General features: G+C 35.9%; 1 protein-coding gene across 1 annotated transcript; it reads right to left on the reverse strand.

Moving 5' to 3' along the window:
- Positions 1-2,043: 2,043 nt before the first annotated feature.
- On the reverse strand, positions 2,044-3,006 carry LOC143690004 (olfactory receptor 9K2-like). Its single transcript, XM_077168020.1, has one exon. It carries the CDS (start codon positions 3,004-3,006, stop codon positions 2,044-2,046), a length of 963 nt encoding a protein of 320 aa, XP_077024135.1.
- Between the last annotated feature and the right edge of the window lie 20,377 nt (positions 3,007-23,383).

Consider the following 23,383-nt stretch of genomic DNA (forward strand, 5'->3'; position numbering starts at 1 on the left):
TTTGAAAATTTTCAACAATGTGTCATGACCAATGCTTTAATTGTCACTTAGTGAATCCCCCTTTCTCCTCAGGCTTCTGTATTCAAATATGTGGATTTGTATCTGTATTCAAATTGATAAAGTGTAAGATAATTCTTTAAGAAAGTCATAGGTGCAGGTTTAACGGATATAGTATTTGATGATTGATCATATTTTGCATCTAAGTGGAGTTCTGTTCCATTTTTTCTCATTTGTCAATCTTTCCTGATACTTTTAGCAAAAAAGAAGGGTGAATGCTGCAGTAATCAAGTAAGTAGTTTCTCAAGATCTATCTATGGAGTTGAAAATATATTAGCTGTGTCTTGAAATCTGGGGATAATTTATGATAGAGTTACAAGAAATAGGTTGAGGTAATTTCTGTTAGCATTTTTTTAGATATAATATTGAGAATATGAAGAAAGAACAAATCTGGTGTTAGGTAAATATTTTGTTTTAACAAATTTACATGAAATTCATATCATCTAATATTTCCAATAACTCTAAGAGGTGGTTAATATAATGCACCCCATGTTACATGAGGAAATTAACATATGCAGAACTACTATGTAAATTGCCCAAGGCTTCACAGTCAAAAACAGAATTCCAAATCTGTCTGACTCCTGAGGTTACTATACTCTCTTAAATTAATTATTAACTCTTAATTTAACTTTTAAATCTTATATTTTCTTCTATGTTTTATGGGGTGGCCTTTCCCTCCTCTAATCTCAAATGTTAGAAGTTACTATTCACTGTTACCTCTTTTCTTTACATAATACATTCAGCTTAGTTTTTGAGCAGTTGAAAAATATCCCTTCTCCCCACTATAATGTGCTACTTTTTTAAAACTATCATCACTTCCTACTTGGTCTGTGGTAACTTTTCTGGGTCTCTTGTCTTCTGCTATGATTATTTATCTTCCACAGAGCTTGGTGTGTAGTTTTTGTAAAATGCCAGTTGGATCACAGTACTACCTTTCTCCCAGGTGAAAGAGAATAAAGGCGATTCTCCCTTGTTTGCCATAGAAGTCTTCATGGTATCTGCAGTATTCCTTTTAAAGTCATCTCTCGCTCCCTTTCTTGTGCATTACAGATTAGTTATTAAGTTTGATGAAGTTCACCACATAGTTCTATATTTCCTGTTGCATGGAAAAGCTACCTATTTCATCTTACTTACTTCTGTCCATTATTAATATTCTTAGAAATGCCTGATCATTTTGATCACTCACCTTTAGAAACGCTATTCCCTTTGTATTCTTTCTATAATGTTCTGTGGAACTTCTCATCTGAGTGTGAGTTTCTTAAAAAAAGAATATATATACACAGATACATATGAATTTTCATAGGGCCAAGCTGTATCAGAATTCTGTAATATTAACTGATGAATAAAGAATAAAAAAAGACACATTTAATGAAAATAGAATATCTTGATTTTTGGTTTAATTGCATTACAGTTTTCTCACAAATAGAATGACTTTCAGGAACAACTAGTTCAGTCATGTACATATTTAAAAGAAGAACAAAATAATCACGATCCAAGCTAGAGACATCAAGAAATTCATTCAGCCTCTGGACAAATAAGGGTAATTCACAAAGCCACCCTTAGGACTCTGCATTGCACTGTGTCTGATTCTCTCAACACACACAAAAAGATTTCATAAGTAAATGTGTGATATTTTTCTTTCTGCTTATTTCATTGGAGTTTGCTAACTCTGCTTTATACATCGCCATTCGTATAACATATATTACTGACTCAGGATTAGAAAAAATTACAGACAACATCCTCAGAAAGTCAGCTTCATAGTTGAAAACATATTTCCCCTCAAAATGAGATGACAATCATTACCTTTATCCAAAATGAAGATGAATTAAGGAGAAAGCCACCACAAATCAATAGTAAGCCAAACTATAGTTCAAGAGTATTCTTCAGCAGGAAGTAAACACACTTAAATTCTCTGAGACTGAATGAAAATAGAGGACTGCTGACCTCAATGTTTCAATGAATTATGCCAATATCAAAGACTTTCAATTATATCACTATTAGGAAACAATTAAGTAAAAGTATTTTTTTCTGCTGGATCTTTCTCAGAGCTTCTTTGACATCCTTGTTTCTCAGAGAGTAAATCAAAGGATTCAACATGGGAGTCACTAGAGTGTAACATAAGGAAGCTACTTTACTCAGCTCAGGAAATCTGTCAGGTGTGAGATACATAAAAAAGACAGCACCATACAGCGCACTCACAACTCCCAGGTGAGAGCTGCAAGTGGAGAAGGCTTTCTTACGTCCCTCAGTGGAGTGTATTTTTAGAACTGTGGACACAATATACATGTAAGAAACAATAATGACTCTGATGGTAGGCAAAACAATAATGCTGCATAAGAAAAAAGAAATCATCTTATGAATATAAAGATCAGAACATGAAATCCTCTGAAGTGGACGGTCATCACAGTAGAAATGGTCAATGGTGTGAGAAGCACAAAAGGATAAAGTGAACGTCATGCTGGTCTGGAGAACTGAGCTGATGCAGCCACAGAAATAGGATCCTGCCACCAACTGAATGCAGAGACGTGATGACATCTGAACCGAGTAGAGGAGGGGATTGCAGATGGCAATGAATCGGTCATAAGCCATGGCTGCCAGGACAAATCCCTCAGTCACAATGAAGAGGGTAAAAAGAAAGAACTGGGTCACACAGCCTGCAAAGGAAATGGACTTGCTTCCAGACCAGAAGTTTATCATAGCCTTGGGTGCAATAACAGATGAATAGAAGAGGTCAATGAAGGACAGGTTTCCTAGGAAGAAATACATTGGTGTGTTCAGCTGGAGGTCATTCATAATAATTACCATCATCCCAATGTTCCCTAGAAGAATCATGACATATACAAGCAGAAATAGCAGGAAGAGAAGAATGTGGAGCTCTGGGCAAACTCTGAAGCCTGCAAGAATGAAGTCGGTTACTTCTGAGTGGTTGTTTGCTGCGCTGTCAGTCATGGCAGATACCTGCTGAAAGGCACAAGACAAAATAAGGAAATAATGTCCTGGCTTTGATTCTAGATCTATAAATGGTCTCTTAAATGTGAAATAGATTCCCTATAGCTTATTTAAGCATTGTAGGCAGAAATTTTACCCTCATAAAGAAGGAATAATTTTGACTTCTGAATCTAATTTTATTAAATTGAGATGAAGGATTGAAACAAATTCTTTGGTTATTCAACTTAAACTATACTTTTGCAGGAATTTCAGCAAGATGATAACATTTTCTATTAATTTTACTCACATTCTGAATGTCCAATATTAATATATTTCTGGCTCAAGTATTATCCTCACCTAGAATAAGAACGTTACATATAACATTTGTTGCAATTATGAGAGCAGTCAGTGTTTGAATCATTACATGACAATAGTGAATATATTTTTATCTTATTTCATCTCAAATCTTTTAGTTTCCTTTTTCATGCAGCAAAATTTGAAAATAGAGACAATTTATTGGTATGCTAAAACTAATAATAATCATTAAACCTAGATGGAATTAAAAGGCTAACATTATTTTTAAGTGTATGTTCATTTTATCAAATTAAGATCCTTCTCATAAATTAATGTATTTTTATCATTTCCTTCAGAGCATATATTAACAATGTAATATATATTATATTAAAAATAATATTTGGGTTGGCTGCCTTTTTGTTGTTGAGTTGAACAATCTCTTTATAAATTCTGGATACTAGACCTTTATCTGATATGTCATTTCCAAATATTGTCTTACATGGGAGTCTGAGTGACATTACATGCAAATATCTCATCAGAAACCATGAAAACAAAAAAGCAAGAGCAGAAATATTTAAAGTACTGAACGAAAAAAAAAAATGTCCCCCAAAACGTGTACTCCAAGAAGGTTCTCTTTCAAAACCTAGAGTGAGATTAGAACATTCCCAAATAAACAAAGTCTGAGAGAGTAACTAAAGGATAAAAAGAGATAGAGAGATAAAATATATAGACCTCACAAACAAAATCTAAAGGGCAGGATGGTGAATTCAAGAGATACTTTTTGAGTAATACCTTTGAATGTTAAGGGAATGAATTTGCCGATTAAAAAATACACAGTGGCAGAATGGATTAAGAAATATAATCCAGCTATACACTGCTTACAAGAGACTCATTTTAGACACAAGGATACAAATAGATTGAAAGTCAAAAGATGGAAAATGATGTTCCACGCAAGTTGTAACCAAAAGAAAGCAGGATCAGCTTTCTACTGATACTGGACAAAATGACTTGAGATATAAAGACATCATAAGAGACAAAGAAGGACACTATATATTAATGAAATGGGCAATTCACCAGGAAAAAATAACAGTTATAAATGTTTATGCTCCCAATCAAGGAGCTCCAAAATATATGAGACAGACATTGGCAAAACTGAAGGGAGTAATAGATGTTTCAACAATAGTAGTAGGAGACTTCAATACATAGAACAGCCAGACAGAGGATCAAAATAGAAATACAGAAGTTAACCAACTTGATAAATGAATTAGACCTGACAGACATATATAGGACATTACACACGAAAACACCAGGATATGCATTCTTCTCTAGTGTTCATGGAACATTCTCCAGGATAGAGCATATACTGGAGCACAAAACACGTCTTTATAAATTTAAAAACATGGAGACAATTCAAAGCACCTTCTCTGATCATAATGGAATGAAGCTGGATATCAATAACCTAAAGAACGAGAACTTTCACAAATATGTGGAGTTAAGTAACACACTCTTAAACACCCATTGAGTCAAAGACAAACTGCTAGAGAAATTAGTACATATGTGGAGGCAGATGAAAACAAGAAAACAACATATCAGAATTTATGGGATACAGAAAAGGCTGTGATGAGAGGGAAATTTATTGCCTATATTAAAAAACAAGAAAGAGCAAACCTCAAGGACTTAACTGCTCACCTGGAGGAACTTGAAAAAGAACAGCAAACTAGCCCCAAAGCAAACAGGAGAGAGATAACAAAGATTAAAGTACAGTTAAATTTATGGGAAAACAAAAGAACAATACAAAGAATCAATAAAACAAAAAGTTGTTTCTTTGACATAATAAAATTGATGGGCTACTTGCAAGGCAGACAGAAAAACAGAGAGAGACTACAAATAAATAAAATCAGAAAGGAGAGGGGGGTCGTTACCGCAGACCCTGAAAAAATAAAGCAAATCATAGATACTACGAACAACTATATGGCAACAAACCACACAACTTAAATGAAATGGTCAAACTCCTGGAAACACACAAGCTGCACTGGATCAGGAAGAAATAGAAGATCTGAATAAACTAATCAGAAGTAAAGAGATTCAATCAGTCATCAAAAATCTTCCTACACTTTTTGATTATGTGCATACCATATTCTAGGATGTACCCAGGCATTACATTAAGCTATGCAGGATTAAAGGTCCTCATTCTTATTCTGGTTCCTTGTGTTTCACTTGTTCAATGAGCTTACCAAACAGGTTGAGTAACATTATGTGCTACAGAAAATTTAAGCTCTGGGCAAAATAGCCCATTCTTCTTTTGGTCTCAAAGAGTAGGTGCAGATCTAAAATATAGACAATGTATTCCTTACCCCTGTGTTCTGAATTACTTTAATCCCGACATGATCACCTTCATTCTAATCTCTGATTACCAGGTTATAGACATATAAAACAGGCCCTCAAAATTCAGAAATAACAAATACCCCATTTGGACTAAATTTGTCTACTATAAGAGCTTACAATCTAAACATTTTCTAAGGGAGACCATACATTAATACTTCCTTCATCTCTGGCTTATTTTGCCTCACTGTGTCAAACATTAGGGACACCCAAATCAACAGGCCAAGACCTTGATCTTGAGACTTGCTCTTATGAAGCTATGTACGTAGTGGAGAAGCTTAGCCTACCTATAGGTATGCCTAAGAATTACTTCTACAGGACCTCTTTTGTTACTCAGATGTGACCTCACTCTCTCTAAGTCCAACTCTGCAAGTGAAATCATTGCTCTCCCCCTTATGCGGGACATGACATCCAGGGCTGAGAGTCTCCCTGGCGTCATGGAAGAAAGCTCCCAGATATGGGTCTGGGCCTGGCACTATGGGATCAACAACACCATCCTGACCAAAAGAGGGAAAAGAAGTGTAACAGATAAGGTATCAGTGGATGACAGAGTTCAGATAGAGTCAAGGGGTTCTGGAGGTCACTCTTACCCCAGCTTCAGTTCAACATTTCTACTGATCATAATTTCCCAAGCCCTAACCAAAACCATACCAGCCAATCCTAAAGAACACCTAGGATAATATATAAGATTCTGCAAAGGTTCCATGTACTAGGGTAGCTTTCCAGAAACCTATAACCTCCAGATGGGTCCCTGGACCCATCCTGAAAACTAGAGAGGACAACCTCTCCAGAACACCAGTTAGATCCGTCTCCCTACCCCATATTATTGACAGTCCCTTCCAACATGAAAGTGTTAGCATACGCATAGCCCAAATAACCCTAAATAGAGGGAGAAAGTTCAAATGTGATGGTGGAGTTGCACAGAGAAGGTAAGTTATAACAAACCAGTACAATTGATGAACCATTATATTGATATTTCTTTTAACCTGCAGTATCTTAGAGCAGCCAAAATAAGAACGTAAAATTGTGAAATTGTAACCCACACCACACTCTGAAATCTAGTCTAAGACTAATTGTTACACTGAGTTTTGAAACTTACTGCTTTTCTGCATTTATGTTATTTTTCACAAAAAAGAAAAAAGTGATGATAAATACATATATATATATATTCCTTCTAGCCTCCTGCTATCTTCTGGAGCAGGTAGAAAGGAAAATCTAAGAGAATGTTACAGTAGTCCATGACACACCTGGGGTCTGTTCTGTAATTAGTTGTGGAAGAGTGCTCTGAAAACTACTCTTTATTTCTTTCTTTGTTTTGTGTATATACTGTGTTACATAGTAAAAATAGTTTAAAAAAAATAAAACCCAGAGTCATCAGTATTGTTAAAGTGTAGCAAGTGCAATTAAGCAAGAAAGAGAAATTAAGGGTATTCAAATTGGAAACAAAAAAGTAACATTTCCCCAAATTTTAATGACATAATCCTATGTAAAGAGAATCCTGAAAATTCCAAAACAAAACTCTAATGATGAATGGACAATTTCAGCAAAGTGGCGGGGTGAAAGATCAAAAGACAGAAAATGAGTGGTATTCTAACATTGAAGCATCAGAAGTTGAATTCAAGAATGTGATTTCATTTACTATAGCACATAAAGAATCCAAGATGTAGGAAAAATTTAACCAAAAATAAAATATTCTGAATGGAAATTATAAGATATTGCAGAAAGAAATTAAAGAACTAAACACCTAGATTATAGTCTGATAACCGAGGACTCCAGGCAATCCAAGTTACATATAAACCTGATCATCACATGTAACAACATTTTTATACTCATAGATTATTTGGTTCCCAAACTTCCCTAAAAAGTCCATGGAATTCCAAGTAATTCTCCAAGTTTCAAAATATCAGCCATAACCATGCTTGTACACTTTTCTACTATTTGAAAAAAGAAAGAAAGAAAGAACATCCAACTTTAACTGCTGCACATGATTATTCTTTATTTGAAAGGAGAAAACATGATTAAGAATGGGAGAGATGTTGGGGCCATGGCAGGCAATCAGATGAAATAAAATGAGGGCACAATCTGAGGCACTTGGAGAAATTGCTAATGGTCCAGGCTACGTATAAAGTCGATCCCATCTCATAAAATTATTCACAGAGTATCTGGCACAATGGAAATAGATCTGCAAAATAAAAAATTTAATATCAGGAGGGTGAGAAGAAAAGAATCCCAGCATCTACAAGAGGAGACAGAAATGTCAAAAGGCACTGATTCAATGGAATCAAAGGGGTCCAGGTGTTGTTTCTGGAATTAATATTAGAGGAGAGATACATTGCAGTCAAAGTCGGACCAAAAGTTTAGAAGCTGCTGCTGTGCAATGGGGCCTAGGCAGACTGAAAGCTGGAGATTAAGGAGAAATGAGACAAGGAATAATTTCTTAGGCAATAGGATAGAAAGCAATGCACCCTTCTTCTGAATAGGGAAAATAATGCATCGTCTCAGCTTTGGGAAGCTCAGTAAAGCTCCATGTCAAGTTCCAAGAAATGATCCTGACAATAATAGAGTATAAATAAATTTTGGAAAAGACACCGTCAAATAAAGTTGCATGCATACAAACCCAAATCCTTTTTCTTATATCCCATATATTAAAATAAAAGTTTCCATTACTTATTTTCTTATCTTTAAACTTTCTACTTCCTATAAATTCAAAATTATATTTTGATGTGGAACTTAAAACAGAATCCCAATATAAATTCAACTTAACAAAGTTTTAATGATGGATATGAAAGTTGAAGCAGAGGGATAACATAATAACAATAGGAAAACTATACTGACATTCTGTGAATTTCAACATTAGCAAAATAATCTTAAGAACACTTAAACAGTCACCCTTTAGATCCCACAATATGAAGGTATTTTGCACCATTGAGCTTTTCCAAAGCAGAAAAGAAATTTGCTGTTTAGAACAACCAACACACTTACTTCGACACAAAGTTGCCCTATTTGAGATCCTTCTACTCCACATTACTACCAGAAAGAAGGATCCCTTATTCTATACCAATATTTGAAAAACAATGTAAGTGATGTGGCTGCCCAGAAGACACAGCATCCAAGTTCTTCCCCTCTCTAATCTGCTAACAAGCTTCAGTGATCCACAAAATATGAGAAAACAAGGAGAACAAAGAGGGTTTCCCTCATTGCTTTATATTCTAAGACCACCATCCTCCACCCCAAAATATTATACAGTAAAAGAGTGAGTTTTAGGAGTCCAGGAGGCAGATAAAGGAAACACTGAGAATGGGGGGTGCTTACGAGGTGGAGTGAATGTAGCAGCACCAGTCGTGGCACCAGGGTTGGTGGAAGGAGCCGCAACGGTGGTCACTGCAGGGGCAGCTGAAATTAGGAAGATAAATTCCAGGTGAGATACTGACACCTTCTCAAAGAACAAGATCAGTCCCACCCATGCTTGGATCTGCACTCTTGTCTGCAAAGCTGTCATCCACTCTGTCATCCCTTCACTGTGGACATCTCTTGTCCCCTCCTGTAATGATTTTTCCAAGCCTAGTCCTGACTTTTCTGGGACAGGTAATATCTGAGATTTATCTCCAATTACATGAAAACTGATAGAGAAAAACACAGACTCTTTATCTGAGGAAGGAGCAGAGAAGCCCCATCAACTTCATTTCTCAATCTCAGGGCAAATAGAACATCCCTAGCAACCTGTAACTGCCATCCTTCCACAGAATAACCCATGACTGAATATTTTCTACTACAATATGTAGAATGTTTGTAGAAGGAGGAATTCTACAGAAGAGGAGAAAAAGAGGAAGTGTTTTCCTATTGAGAATAGGATGAATTTCATATTAGATTAATGTGCTGGAAAGGAATGAGTGCATATTTCACTATTGATGTAAAGCCATCTCAAAGGTTATATACTCTCTAATAATATTTAAAGAATTAAGCACATATTCTATGCTTAAAGTAAACATTTAAATCAGGATAATGCCCCATCACATTTTTCCTGGAATTCCTTTTGTCTTAGAAATTCCCAATGGTGGCTGACACTTGGGCAAGCGGCTGAGAGTGGAAAACAGTCACTTCGGGAAGGACATGAAGTGCAGGCACTCACTCACCAGTAGTGGCTGAAGCACCTGATGTGTCCTCTGGAAGAGAAAGAACATAAAGTTAGGTTTCTGATAAAGACCAGCTTGGATATGGAGGGAGAAGAGAATATGGAAAATAGACTTGCACATTTGAAAGACTTTTAGTCTGTCGTCCACAATTTGAGAGGGAACAGTTCCACAGAAAAGGTAAAATCCTACATATCCTTTAAATGAGCTGATATGGTTTCATTTTTGCTTTCACAAAAAATAATTTTGGTTACATTTCAAAACAAATTTTTCGAACCCTGACAACAATGAGGTTGGATTCCCACTGTACTCGCTGTCTGACTGTGAGCATAGAGTAGAGAAGGCATCTGACTTAAATAGGAAACCATAAGGATGGTGTCAAGTCCATTTTGACTGTGTAGTTAGATCAGTGATGGGCCCTGAGCATGGAACTGTAACCTGGAAGTGTCAGCATTCTGCCTACACATCCACAGTCCAATAGGAAACTTCACTAAGCACCTGATGTAGTCTTCCTCGAAACGTTGTTTTAAGAGAAGAGCCTTCACTTACGAGCAGAGACAAGGATGGTGGAAACTCCAATGAGTACCAGGAGTGCCTGGAGCTTCATTGTGATGACGGGCAGAGCAGGAGCACAAGCAGGAAAGCTTAAAACCCAGGTGGAGGTGAGACGATGACTCCCACATCCCAGATACGGTCACTATATAGGCAGAGCGCACCACTCAGGAGCTGCCAGCCCAGAATCCGGTTTGTTAATGCCAGGAACAGGTGGAGCTCAGAAAACCACTGGACATTCAAAAATTCAGCCAGAGGCACATTGAAAAGGTCATGAAATTCAAGCAATTGGCTTTGAGACAAGTATCAGTTTAAGCATTTCCCTAAGGAAATATTTTCCAAGCAACACGCTCTTTCTGGATGCCTCTTAACCTTATGGGGTAGAGAAGCACTATAATTGGTGATAATCTGGAGACACCTTATAACCTGCTTGACTGATTTACTTATGTGGCATTTACCCTCTCATAGACAATAGAAACTGTAAGCTGCAAGCTTGCAAGTCATAATTCTACTTGGCAGGAAATAATCAGAGTGTGAAGGCCAATTCCAGAAGCATCACTGTTAAGTCATGCTGTACATTCCTCAGGTCCCTGCCTCCCTCCTCTGCGTGTAGTTGAGGATAATTGACATTTATGTAAATAACAAGTCGCACAATGACCCCAAGGACCCAAATGACCTCTCTGGATTTAAGCAATTCTTATTTAAAGATTCAGAGTAAAGGAGGAATCTGAAATAATTGTATTAGTTTTCCATACCTTCAGTGAGTGATATTACTATTCAATATAAATATTGAATAACATCATGTGTCTTACACATTGCTAGGCATGAGAGAAGGGGCAGTGAATATATACTCAATATTCGCAATGCAGGCATCCTATTCATGGAAATATACTGTAAGGAAAAAATACCTTGTGATTACAATGTATAACATCTGAGACAGCAGACTATATCCAAAAAGAAAAATTGCACAGGGAAAGATAAAGAGTGTTTTCAGAGATAGTAGCATGAATACCTTTGTTTAAGAAATGGGGCCAAAGGAGGCCTTTTTGAGGCCATATTTGAACAAAGATTTGAAGGAGATGTTAAATGAACCATGTGATAACATTGCAATTGTATCTCATGGAGAAGCAAAAGCAAGTCCTAAAACATGCTAATATTCCATCATGCTAGTCCCTGCAGTAACTGAGTAAAGTGTCACAGGGCACTCACTTTGACAATCAACTACTCAGTCATAAGAATATTAAGGAAGCATGCACCCAAGCTCTTAAGAAAACACAACAAGCTATAAACACAGGAGTGAAAGACCTACATCCAAATCCCAAACAAGGGTGCACCTTGACCAGGGTTCCAGGGAGACACAGAATATCTCTGTAATAACTAAAATGATAGAGTATTCACTGCATTCTAAAAATGAGTTCTCTTCAGGTGAATAATAGTAATCATTAAAAAGGATTTCTTAATGTACAAATATTGCCTTTGATAACATCCCATATTAATGATATGCTTTATATCTTTAGAAATCATATCAATCTGTAGGTAGATAGATATGATTTATAAAGATAGATACAAATCATATCTACCTGTAGGTAGATATGCTACCTACAGAAAGGTCATTTATCTCCACTTTCATATGAAAGTCTATAAAGCAACAATAGGGACTGGATATGCCAAGATGTCATGGGTAGGCCCCTCATGTAAATGGAAAAGGGTGGATGGATTTACAAAAACTGTGTTACTTAACCTGAGGAAAGCAGCTGGTCTACCCTATCTTAACTAATCTCAACTCTGCCACTATGTACAGAGTTGTTGTTCATGGTGACATGTAGGCAGAAGGAAAAACGGAAGCACGGATTATATTCATAAGCTATCAATTTTCTACTTTGTAGGAAATGTGTATCCCACACAGAGTTCAAAAACATTCTGGTGGGCGGGCCACAGTGGTTCAGCAGGTAGGAGTGCTTGCCTGCCATGCCCAAGGACCCGGGTTCGATTCCTGGTGCCTGCCCATGTTAAAAAAAAAAAAAAATTCAGGCATCTTGATGTACTTAGTTAGAAATGTAGGATGCTCCTGGACCCCTGCTCCCACAGAACACTTAATCGTCTAGTGACAATGGGCAGAGTTTATCTTCCACAGATATCCAGCAAAGTACTAGAGAGTTGCAGTAACAAGAAGTTCATTGCATCAAGAAAATATAGTTTAAAAAAACAAAGGAAATCTCATGACAACCGTGCTGTATCCTACCCAGCCCTGCTCCTGTATGTTGTACTGGTGCTTTCTTTCAGTGTGGGTCCCTGGTCCTGTTCCAGACAGAACAGAGTCATTCCTGCATGCAGACTTCACTGCCAGTGTATCAGAGCTGATCTATCTGGTGGCAGCATGAATCACCAACCAGGAAAATTATCCCTGGCTTTCATGCCATAAATTATCCAGCAGACCAAGTCAACTTGACATGAGCTAGAGCAATGTTAGCAACATGAAATAGAAGGAGCTTGAAGAAAAGGATTACTAGAGTCTAGACATACAGGGGAACATAAAATGAGTAAAGTCTATTTTAGTGGGATTAGGGGGTCATTCATATAAATGTTTAAAAGAATTCATATGCCCACCCTCACGTCCATGACAGGGCACATGCTCAGAAATGACAGAAAGGACACAGCAACTTGGATTCGGGCTGTTCTTGTTGGGATAAGAATCTACCGTGACTTAGAGTACTAAACATGGAGACAATATTCAAGGTGTTTTAGTTTCACTTCTGCTTAGGCTGATTTTTTTAGATTCCAGCTTTCAAAAAAATCTATATCAAATCACTAGCTAGATACAAACATAAGGAACAGACTCTATAGGGAAAAAAATTCCAGCATTAAGACTTACATATAAAAACGAACAGTGTGCAAATAAATTATAAATCAAACAAGAAATAGGAAAAGGCAAGCAATCCAAATTAAAAGATAATCTTACAGAAATCATCAATGAGGAAGATTTTATATTGTATGTACATACCAGATAGCAACTTTTAAAATTGGATATTCAATATGTTCAAATTGTCATGGGAAAAGACAGAAAGAGGTGGTGAAGATATAGGAAAACAATAAATAAAATGAGAATCGCAACAAAGAGAAAAATTATAAAATGGAATTAAACAGAAGTACTGTGGTAGAAAACCATAATAAGTAAAATTTAAGAACACTTGGAGACTCAAAAGAAGAATGGATATCGTAGAAGAAAGGAACAGAATTAAAAGATAAGACAATGAAATTATCCAGGCTGAGTTGCAGAAACAAAAAGGAGTGAAACAAACTGAACAGAACCTAATAGATCTGTAGCAAACCTACCTAACACCATCAAGCATAAAATAAATGCTTTATATCAATCCCAAAGAGAAAGAAGAGAGAAGGTGGCAGAATAAGTGGGCAAATAAATAATGGCAGAAAACTTCCCAAAATGAATGAAAGACATGAATACGCACATTCAAGAAAACTAATGAATGAAAACAGAATAAAGTTGAAGTGAAATACACCCACATTTTATACTCAAACTGTCAAATGCTATAAAGGAAAAGAGTTCTGAAAGTTACAAGGAAAAAGCATCATGTCATACACATGAGAACCCCAATAAGATTAACTGCCAATTTTTTATTAGAAACCATTGGGACAAGAAGCAGTGGAAGAAATATTTAAAGTACTGAATATAAAAAATTGTATGCCAAAAAGGCTCATTTCAAAATGAGAAAGATTGAGATATTCCCAAACAAACAAAAGCCTAAGGAGTTTGCTTCCACTAGACAAAGCTTACAAACAAGGTTAAAGAGAAGTCTTCAGATTGAAAGAAAGGATAATAAACAATAGATTGAAGCAATATAAACAAATGAAAATCTCCAGTGAATATAACCCAATGGGTAAATAAATGCCAGCATATTGTATTATATTTTGTTGTATGTAAGTAACTTTGTACACCTTAAAATTTCTATAAGCAAATGCAAAGAACAAAATGGTTAATCTATGATTTTGGGCACAGTATATATGAACATATCATTTGTAAAGAGCAATACAAAAAGGAGGGCTTGTGGCAGAGCATACGGACAGCGTTTGGCAAGTGAACGATGTTAAATTGATATGAAAACATGTGATATTATAGACAGAACATTAAATTTTAGCCCTATGATATTGACAAAGATAAGATCCAAAACTTATATTGACAGAAGGATACACTACCATAGAAAAGTGAATAAATATGAAAATTATAGTTAATGGAAGAATTGAGGGGAAATGATATGATTTAGACAAAATTAAAAAATGATAGAAGAATCTCCCATATTGTCAGTAGTTATTTTAAATATACGGGAATATATATTCCAGTCTAATGTAGTGAATAGCAGAATGGATAAAAAAAAAAGCATGTCCCAAATATATGGTGTATACAAAGTACAACCTGAAAGAACAGAGCTAGAGGAGACACGTATTGAGATTAATTATAAAAAATTGGATCACACAAATGTTTTAGGGAACTTCCCACAAAGCAACGTATTTCGCTGGGAGCATGAACGCAATCTGGCAGAATAAGGAGCGATGGGAATTTGGGCCACTTCCTCATGCGACCTACTTGTGCCATGAGGGCCTTCTCAAGCCCAATCTCATTTATACCTCCTACAATGCATAATTGAGTCCTGCAGTGTATGACCAACTTTGTTGCTTGGTGCCTTCACATAACATACAGATTTTGAGAAGAAGCTCAGGTCTCATGGTGGTCCATGACTACACGTTCAGTCTCTGCTAAGGCCCAGTAACTTGCCAAAGGCTGTTTCTCTAAAAGAAAGTACTTATCAACAAAGGATAACAGGTTCCTCCTCTAAAATCCTAAAAACCTGCTGTTTTTCACCACAACTGCTTGCCAAAGTCTGCAAACAGCATCTCTCACTATCTCCCAGAGTCGCTCTGAGCACCATTGATCATGATGGATGGTATGGCTCAAGCGGCAGAACAACTTGCACATGAGCACAGACCAGTTGCAGAGCCCTCTCTTCCTCTGGGACCACTGAGTTAGAGCTTTTAGGTTTTTTGATAAATGAGCAGGAGTAGCACACCCAATTGAGGAATATGTTATCTCAAAAATCAGAGAGGCCTACTAAGTGTTGAACTCTTTTTTTAATTAGTAGGAGTGATTAAAAACAAACACTTATCCTTTGCCACAGAAGGCATTTCTCTACATGACCAACACCACAGGTCCTTCAAAATTTTATGAGTTGGAAGGCCCTTGAATTTTTGTTGGATTTTTGCTCAAGAATAGAAGAATGAATAAACCTAATGTGGTATATACATCAATGGAATATTATTCAACCACAAAAGTGAATGATGTTCTGATGCATGTGATAACAGGGATGTAGCTTGAAGAAATCATGTTGAGTATAATAAGCTGGACCCCAAAGAAAAAATATTGCATGAGCTTGGTAAAATGAAATGATTGTAATATGCAAATGTATAATGTCAGAAAATGGAATGCAGTTTAGCAGAGGCTGTGGTGAAGGAAGGGAATGGTAATGTTTAATGGGTACAAAATTCCTATTTGTCATGATGGAAAATATTGGTAATGAATGGTGGTCATGCTGGCACAACATTATCAATGCAATTAACACGATGAAGTATACATTGAAGGTGCACAAAATGAGAACTATTAGGTTGTACATATGTTACCGGAAGAAATTTTTTAATAAGGCCATAAAACTGTAAAATAAATGTTTGTGTGTGTGTACCTGTGTGTTGGTGTATTCTGGAAAGTACAGGAAAGATAAACAGATTAAAAGGAGGTAAAGAAAAAAATGACACACAAATGGAAGATATTCGCTGAGTATATGCAGTAAGGAATAAACCCAGCAGCCCACCCACTCACTTCCCCCATAACAAAACTGAACACAAAATTCAAGTGTCACCCAGAAGATGGTTACTTATTTAGTGTGCCTGCTGCTGTGCTTAGCAAATGAAAGGTAGTGAGACCTCTCAGATAGAGGTAAGGGAAAGATTTCCTTGCTGGGGAAAGAATGATTAAGCGTAAAATTGAAGTCCAAAATGCTTCGGCGCTCAAGTTCCAGGATGGAATCTGAGTAGGCAAGACTCCAAGCTCCCAACCCATGCTTCGACCAGAACAGCTCAACTTTCATCCATCTCTACATCTGGTTTCAAAGTAATGGTTGAAACCATAGGCTTTATTTTTCATAGGTATTACAATTTTATAACAATAACATGCTTCAAATATTCATTTTAGCACTACCAAATTCAAATCAAATTAAATTGGTAGGAAAAAATCAAATTAAAATAAAGCACAATTTTCTATTAAATGAGCAACATCATACATTTTAGATATTGTTATAAAAGCAGGTACTTTTTTTTTTGCATGGGCAGGCACCAAGAATCGTACCCGAGTCTTAGGCATGGCAGGTGAGAATTCTGCCATTGAGACACTGCTGCACCGCCCTACATTGCTTTTTTATATCATAAAATTCAAATATTTTTATCTTATATTTTGTATAATAATAAGTAAGTGTAATAGATCCCTTTGGGGCAAACTGAATAAATGCAGCACATTCATAGTTTATATGTGCCCCAGAGTAAGAAAAGAGATAGAAAAATAAGTTTGTTCCGTTCAGAAAAGTCAAATTAAATCCAGAATGCATTTGTAAAGCTTTCTCAACATGCCTTTTAACTTTTCATTGTAAAACAAAATAAGTATAAAGGAGAATTTAAAGTAGGAGTAATCAGAACTTCCATGACAAAAAGAAAACCACCGCATAGTCTTAGAAAAATGTTTTGCATATGGATAAGTGTGGATTTAATACTTTTTAATTAATTAAAATCTAATTTATATGACATTTTTACATTTTTTTTTTTGGGGAGAGTTGAAACCAGGGTATTATATCCCTGTTCCTCCAAGCCTAGTGATTCATACGATCACTGCCAGCGCTACAATACCCACTGATGACTCTGTGGGTATTTTAATGTGTCCATTTATTTGCCCAAGTTTCTAGCATCATTTGCAAATACATATATCCATATGCATATATAATATGTATATTATACAAAAGTTACATAATTTATATTGTTAGGTCCTAAATTTCTAGTTTGGGCATTCAATACTGTATTTATAAATCTGGTTTAGCTGGCTGCTATGAACCTATTTCATTCTTTTCAATAGCTGTATTATATTCCATGGGTTTGGATATATCATAGAGTATTGGACCTTCCCCTGGTTTGGTAAATTCAGATCAAGTTCAGTCTCTGCATACAACAAACCATGCAAGAAGGGATATACTTTCTCAGGTACCCACAACTACTAAAGATTTTATATCAGCATAATACATTGCCAAAGTTTTGAAGTCTAATAATTTGTATAATTTCCATGTTAATAGCTATAATCAAATTGCTTTGCCACACTTCTATGATAATTAATATTTGCTATAGAAAAGTAAAAGCCCACATTTTTTCAACCACTTCTTTGAGTAGTAAAGGTCATCTCAATCTTAATATTGGCCAGTCTGAGATGACAAGAACAATATTCATTTTATTGATTTGCATTTCCTTGATTACTGATAAGATTTCCTGAGGTTATTGACCATTTGAATATCCTTTTCCAACATTTGCTTATTCAAATGCTTTCCTTCAGCAACTATAGACATTGTGGTTATTATATATTTGAGGACTTATGGCAAATATTAACATTTTCTCCATCATAAAAATGAAAAAGATTTATAATCTGATAACTTGTCTTAAAACCATGTGTAATATATTTGCCATGCAAAATATGCTATACTTTAATCAATTAGTGATATATTCTTTGTTATAACTCTGGGTTAATTAATTAGAAAAAACGTGATTAGAGACCCTTAAATGAATAACTCTGTTATTTTTTCATGCAAAGTTTAACTACTTCTTAATCCCAAAATTTAAAATAAAATCACAATCCTGACCCCAGTGATCTGGGCTCAAACAAATTTGAAGCATTTTTGAATGAGAAGCTAGGCTCTGCAAAAGAAACTTCAAAGAAGCCCAACTCTGAAGAGAGGTCTTAGAAAGAGGCATCAAATCATCAAGTTCAAAACCAGACACCTCTTTCCTCACTATTCAAGATACAGAAGATGGGAGACCTGCAGCAGACCTGGACTGGAATGGAGTGGGCTATTTCAAAAGCTGTTTAAAGGAAGATACGTTACTGTGACTCTCCTGAACAATAGAAAATAAGAGCTCCCAACCTGCTACCAAAAAAAAAGGAGAGAAAAGGTAACCAACTAAGATCAAAGAAGACAATGAAAACATAATGTCTTTCAGGAAGGGAACGCAGGAAAAGTTTTAGGATGCTGAAAGAGAACCAAGGTGTAACCTGAAAAATGACCTCCATGATGATTTTCTCCCCTAAAATGGAGATAACCCTCAATTGCCTTTTATCCTTATATTATACACCTCAAATCATGGACTTTGCAAACTGCCAGTATTTCCCACTTTCCTTTGCTAATGCTTCCTCTGGTACCCATCTTCCCGCTTTTGACGGTGGTAGACTATGACTAGGAACAAAACTGCATGATCACAGTCATGACCTGCTAAGTTCACCTGAAGCCTGAGTGGCAGGCTTCCCATTTCTTGATGCCTTGGGCCTACACCCATCTTTCCTTGAGCTTGAGAGACAGAAATGAGAACTAGGAAATATAAATCAGTCTCCTTCCAAGATTAAATTTAAGGACCCCATCTCAGGCCCAAGGCAGGCCCACTGTGTGGGTCAGGGAATAAGTCTCCCTCAAGGTGCTTCTTAAAATTCCAACAAATTCCAGGATCTTGGAATTCTGATTCCCCATGACTGGCTATGGTGTGGAACATTCTATCCTTGGCTCCCCTTCTAGGTAAGATTTTCAAAGAGTATATAAAGTTCCCAAACTCTAAGATTTTAGCTGGGGAAAAATATTTGATATTAAAAACATTTTTAGTGGGGAAGAGGAAGAAAAATTTCTACATTTCCCATATCATTTCCTATTTTAAGTTTCTTTCTTCTACCTGAAAATACCAATGAGCATATTTTTTAACCCCATGACTCTCATCCAGTTCTTCAATCTGTAATTCCCCATCCACACACCAATGAGGTCATATATGCTCCATGGTCTGAGAAGACTCCTCCTTAAACAGAATAATAGGTCAAATCCATGTATGCCCTCACCATTCTGGATCTGTTTTTGTGCCCAAGGCTTAAACTTAGTCATTTCATCAACTCTCACTTGACTGCAATCTGTCCTTCTACTTTCACTCGGTCATCTCCCCTTTGGGGATCCTTGCTTGAGCCAAGTGGTTTAATTTGGTGCCCACTCTTCTCCCACGTTACCTGTGATACCCAGTTACATCAAACTCATCTCTGATTAGTAGTTTATTCTTTGTTTCCTAAGAACTTCTCACAAAAGAGAAACTAAACATACAGTAAAAATAGGAAATAGGAAAGGAATGAAAAAACAGTGGTTGAATGAGGAGGCAAAAAGAAAGAAGGGAAGGAAAGAGGATGAAGATTTTTTACAACATCAATTTATTCAACTGCTTCCATTTCAGGTACAAAATTAATACATATGTAGTAAAGAATTTAACCTTGCTACAAAAGAAACCTAACGTTTCTGTGAAGTAATCTCAAAGCCAATGGAATATCATACCTAGCAGGACCATCCTTGTATTCCTGGAAGCCCAGCTGCTCAGAGGAACAGTATGATTTAGACTGGGAGTTTGAGAACCCAACCTTGTTATTTAAGTGGGGAGGGGGGAAACATATGCTATCAATTCTATTTTCCAGGATGCTGCAGACTGAGATCAGACATGAGGCGAGTCAACCTGGTCTGTGTGACTTTGCCCAAATAACGACTCTAGTCACCAAGGATCAGGTGAGCTTCCCTGATGCCATAGGGAGAGAACAATGGAAGCTCTGACTTTGGAACTTTTCTTGGACTCTGCCTCATGCTTCCTATCCTTTGCCTGTTTTAATCTGTATTCATTACCTCTAGTAGATTATAAGCATGAATATAATAAATATCAGTGGGTTCTTCAAGCCCTCCACTGAATTATTCAAACTGATGGGTGGTTTTGGGAACCCCTCAAACTTGCAGATAGTGTTCAAGTGAAGCAGTCTTGTGGGCTGTGTTCCTTCCAAATTCAGGACAGTCAATTTCTCCTCTCAGAGGCCCTCTGATTATGGCAATAAAAGTCATTTCTGTACATTGATTTTATCCCATACATACCCTTATTCCATACTTCAAGGCATGGCTAAGGCTCCAGCTCTGCATGCAAAACAACATGTTTGGATGCGTTACTAGAAGTTCCATGATTCAGGATGCATGGGTGGTTCAGTGGTAAAATACTCGTCTTCTATGCGGGAGCCCTAGGTTCAATTCACAGACTGTCAAACTTTTTTTTTAATATGTAGCCAGATTATATTAGGAAGGTATGGTAAGATACTTTGTAAATTAAAGTGTTATTGAATCCTTTTGTTTTAGAATTTTCATATGTTTGAACCATATCCAAATGCACGTGCATGTGCCCAGATTCCTACAAAGGCTCTGAGGCTGCCAACTTCACTGTTTCTCTGATAGACTACAAGTGAACCAAGTGGGGGTGAGGGTTCACATGACCGTTCTGTATAAGAAATGAGAATAAGATAGGACTACTATAATGAACAAATAGATGTCTTTAGCTAATTATAACTTTACAAGCCTAATGGCTTTGAGACATAGACACTCATGTACTCTGGGTAGGTAAATGATAAGTACCTTTGTTGGGAAAGAAGCCCTTTTGTGGCCAGAAACTGTGACATGACTCCATTACTAATTTTAAAAAATAATGAAGAAATAATGTACAGTTATTTAAATGTAGGTTCTCATTTATTGTATTTGGATACTTTTGTACTGGAGATTTTCAAAAATATCTATTGAATGAATGAGTGAGTGAGTTAATGAATGAAGATGTCAGTTTCTAAGATTAAATTAGGAGTGAAGTTATACAGGTAAGGGGGATGGACTGGATCTCTCATGTGACTGGGAAATAGAAGGAAGCTATTAATATCTTAATATAAAGTAAAGAAGTATATCATCAATATAATTAAGGATATTCTGTAATATTATTATGGGGAGTGATATTTGAGAAACTCCACCTTATTGGCATCAGGTTGGAAACTCTACTAATTCACATAATTATAAGAGTTATAAGGGCACAATTAAGAAAAATATCTCACTTCTTTTTGTGTTTCTTTTCTCTCTCCAACTAGAAGACAAGCTTTATGAAGGGTTAAACTCCATTTTGTTCTTTTTCTTTTTTATGTTGTAGAAAAATATAGAATATGTTGTCCAGCACATATGGGTCCTTACTGAACATTTGGCAATTGAATTACCAAACAGCCCAATCATCTAATGGGGTAAAAGATCATTTAAACCTTCAGTAAAATTTATAGATTTAAAAATATCTATATTTTTACATATATTATAATTATTTTATAATTAAATATGAAATATATAATTTTTATTATATTCCATCATTTAATAAATTATTAATAATCTTTAAATCAGTGCAGCAATAAGTAATTTTATGTATTAACTTTTCTTTTCCTTTATATTTATTCTTAGAATACTACCTATGCATGGCTTTTGTTTAACTTTCTATGATGCTTCCCAAAACATTGTTCTAATAAAACCACTATTAACTCACAAATTTCCACAAAATATAAAATATATTTTTCATTTAAATATATTTAAATAAATTAAAAATATATAAAGCAATGTATATTTTAAATGTAGCTGCTGGAATGTCAGCTGCATGGAATTCTGGTGCCAACTTTGATCTAACATAGTGAAAGGACATATCACACATGAATTTGGCCTCAGTTTTATCAATTGAACTGGTACAATAAAATCTACCACTTAGAGGCACACAATGGTTTTCTGGTAAATAAGTAAGGTAATAGGCATCTGACCTTTCCAAAAATTTTCTTTGTCCTAGGTATCTCTACACACTTCTTCAAGATTGAAAAGCACACAGAAGTGTAGAGAAGAAATAATTGCGTAAAATAATGCAGAAATTATTGAGTCTTGTTCAGGGTTGTTACTAAAAACTAACATAAGCAGAAAAATAACTTGCTAAAGCAAGAAGGTAGTGCCTAAAATCATTAAAAGGGTAAAGAAAGACATACAATATAAGGTTATGGGACAATGCCATAAAATACCACAAGACTAGTTTGATGAGAAAATGACACTATATCCACTGATGTCTCCAAATACAAAATTCCACGAACTTCAAAAACAGTAACAGCAACTGCAGCAAGTGAAATGTACTTCTGGATCAGAATTCAGTCTTACAAACATTGTCCAGTCTTAAACACTGGCTATTTTAGTTGCTAGTATATGCCCAGAAAATGCAGCACCTAGTCAAATATCACTCATATCCAAAACGAGCATGACAGGGATTGCCAGAGTTCAGTTCACAAGCTGTGCCTTTTCTGTAAGGGAGATTAGACAACTGCATTCCATCCTCTGAACTGAGGAAACTGGAAATTTGCCCAAATATACAAAATCTGTTCAAAGGACATAATGGGTATTTGTGAATCTGGCAAGATTCACACAGGTAATATCTGCTTGTGCAATGATTTATTTTATAACAAAATCTTCTCATTTTCCTTAAATTTATAATATTCTTAAAAAGGAAAAGTATTAAAAATTATTTAGCAATATCTTATTAAATATATTTTACGTGATGCAAACTATAGTCGCTACTGGATTTCAGAGGCAAAAGGCCATTTTGGACAAAATTGATTATGAAAGAAAGAATCAAATCATGTTGAGTGAAATAAATCAAATGTGAAAACATAAAGCATGTAGTTATAGGAACAATGCCATAAAATGTCACAAGACTGGTTTGATGAGAAAAATGATAACAGATCCACTAATGACTCCAAACACTAAGTTCCATGAATTGCAATAACAGTAAGAGCAATTGCAGCCAGTGAAATGTATAGCCGATCAGAATTCAGTCCTACAAACATTGCT

The sequence above is a fragment of the Tamandua tetradactyla genome, chromosome 7 (assembly GCF_023851605.1).
Source record: "Tamandua tetradactyla isolate mTamTet1 chromosome 7, mTamTet1.pri, whole genome shotgun sequence".
Taxonomy (NCBI): Eukaryota; Metazoa; Chordata; class Mammalia; order Pilosa; family Myrmecophagidae; genus Tamandua; species Tamandua tetradactyla.

Coding starts and splice junctions, on each gene's coding strand:
- LOC143690004 (XM_077168020.1), bottom strand. CDS start 3,006: ATGACTGACAGCGCAGCAAACAACCACTCAGAAGTAACCGACTTCATT.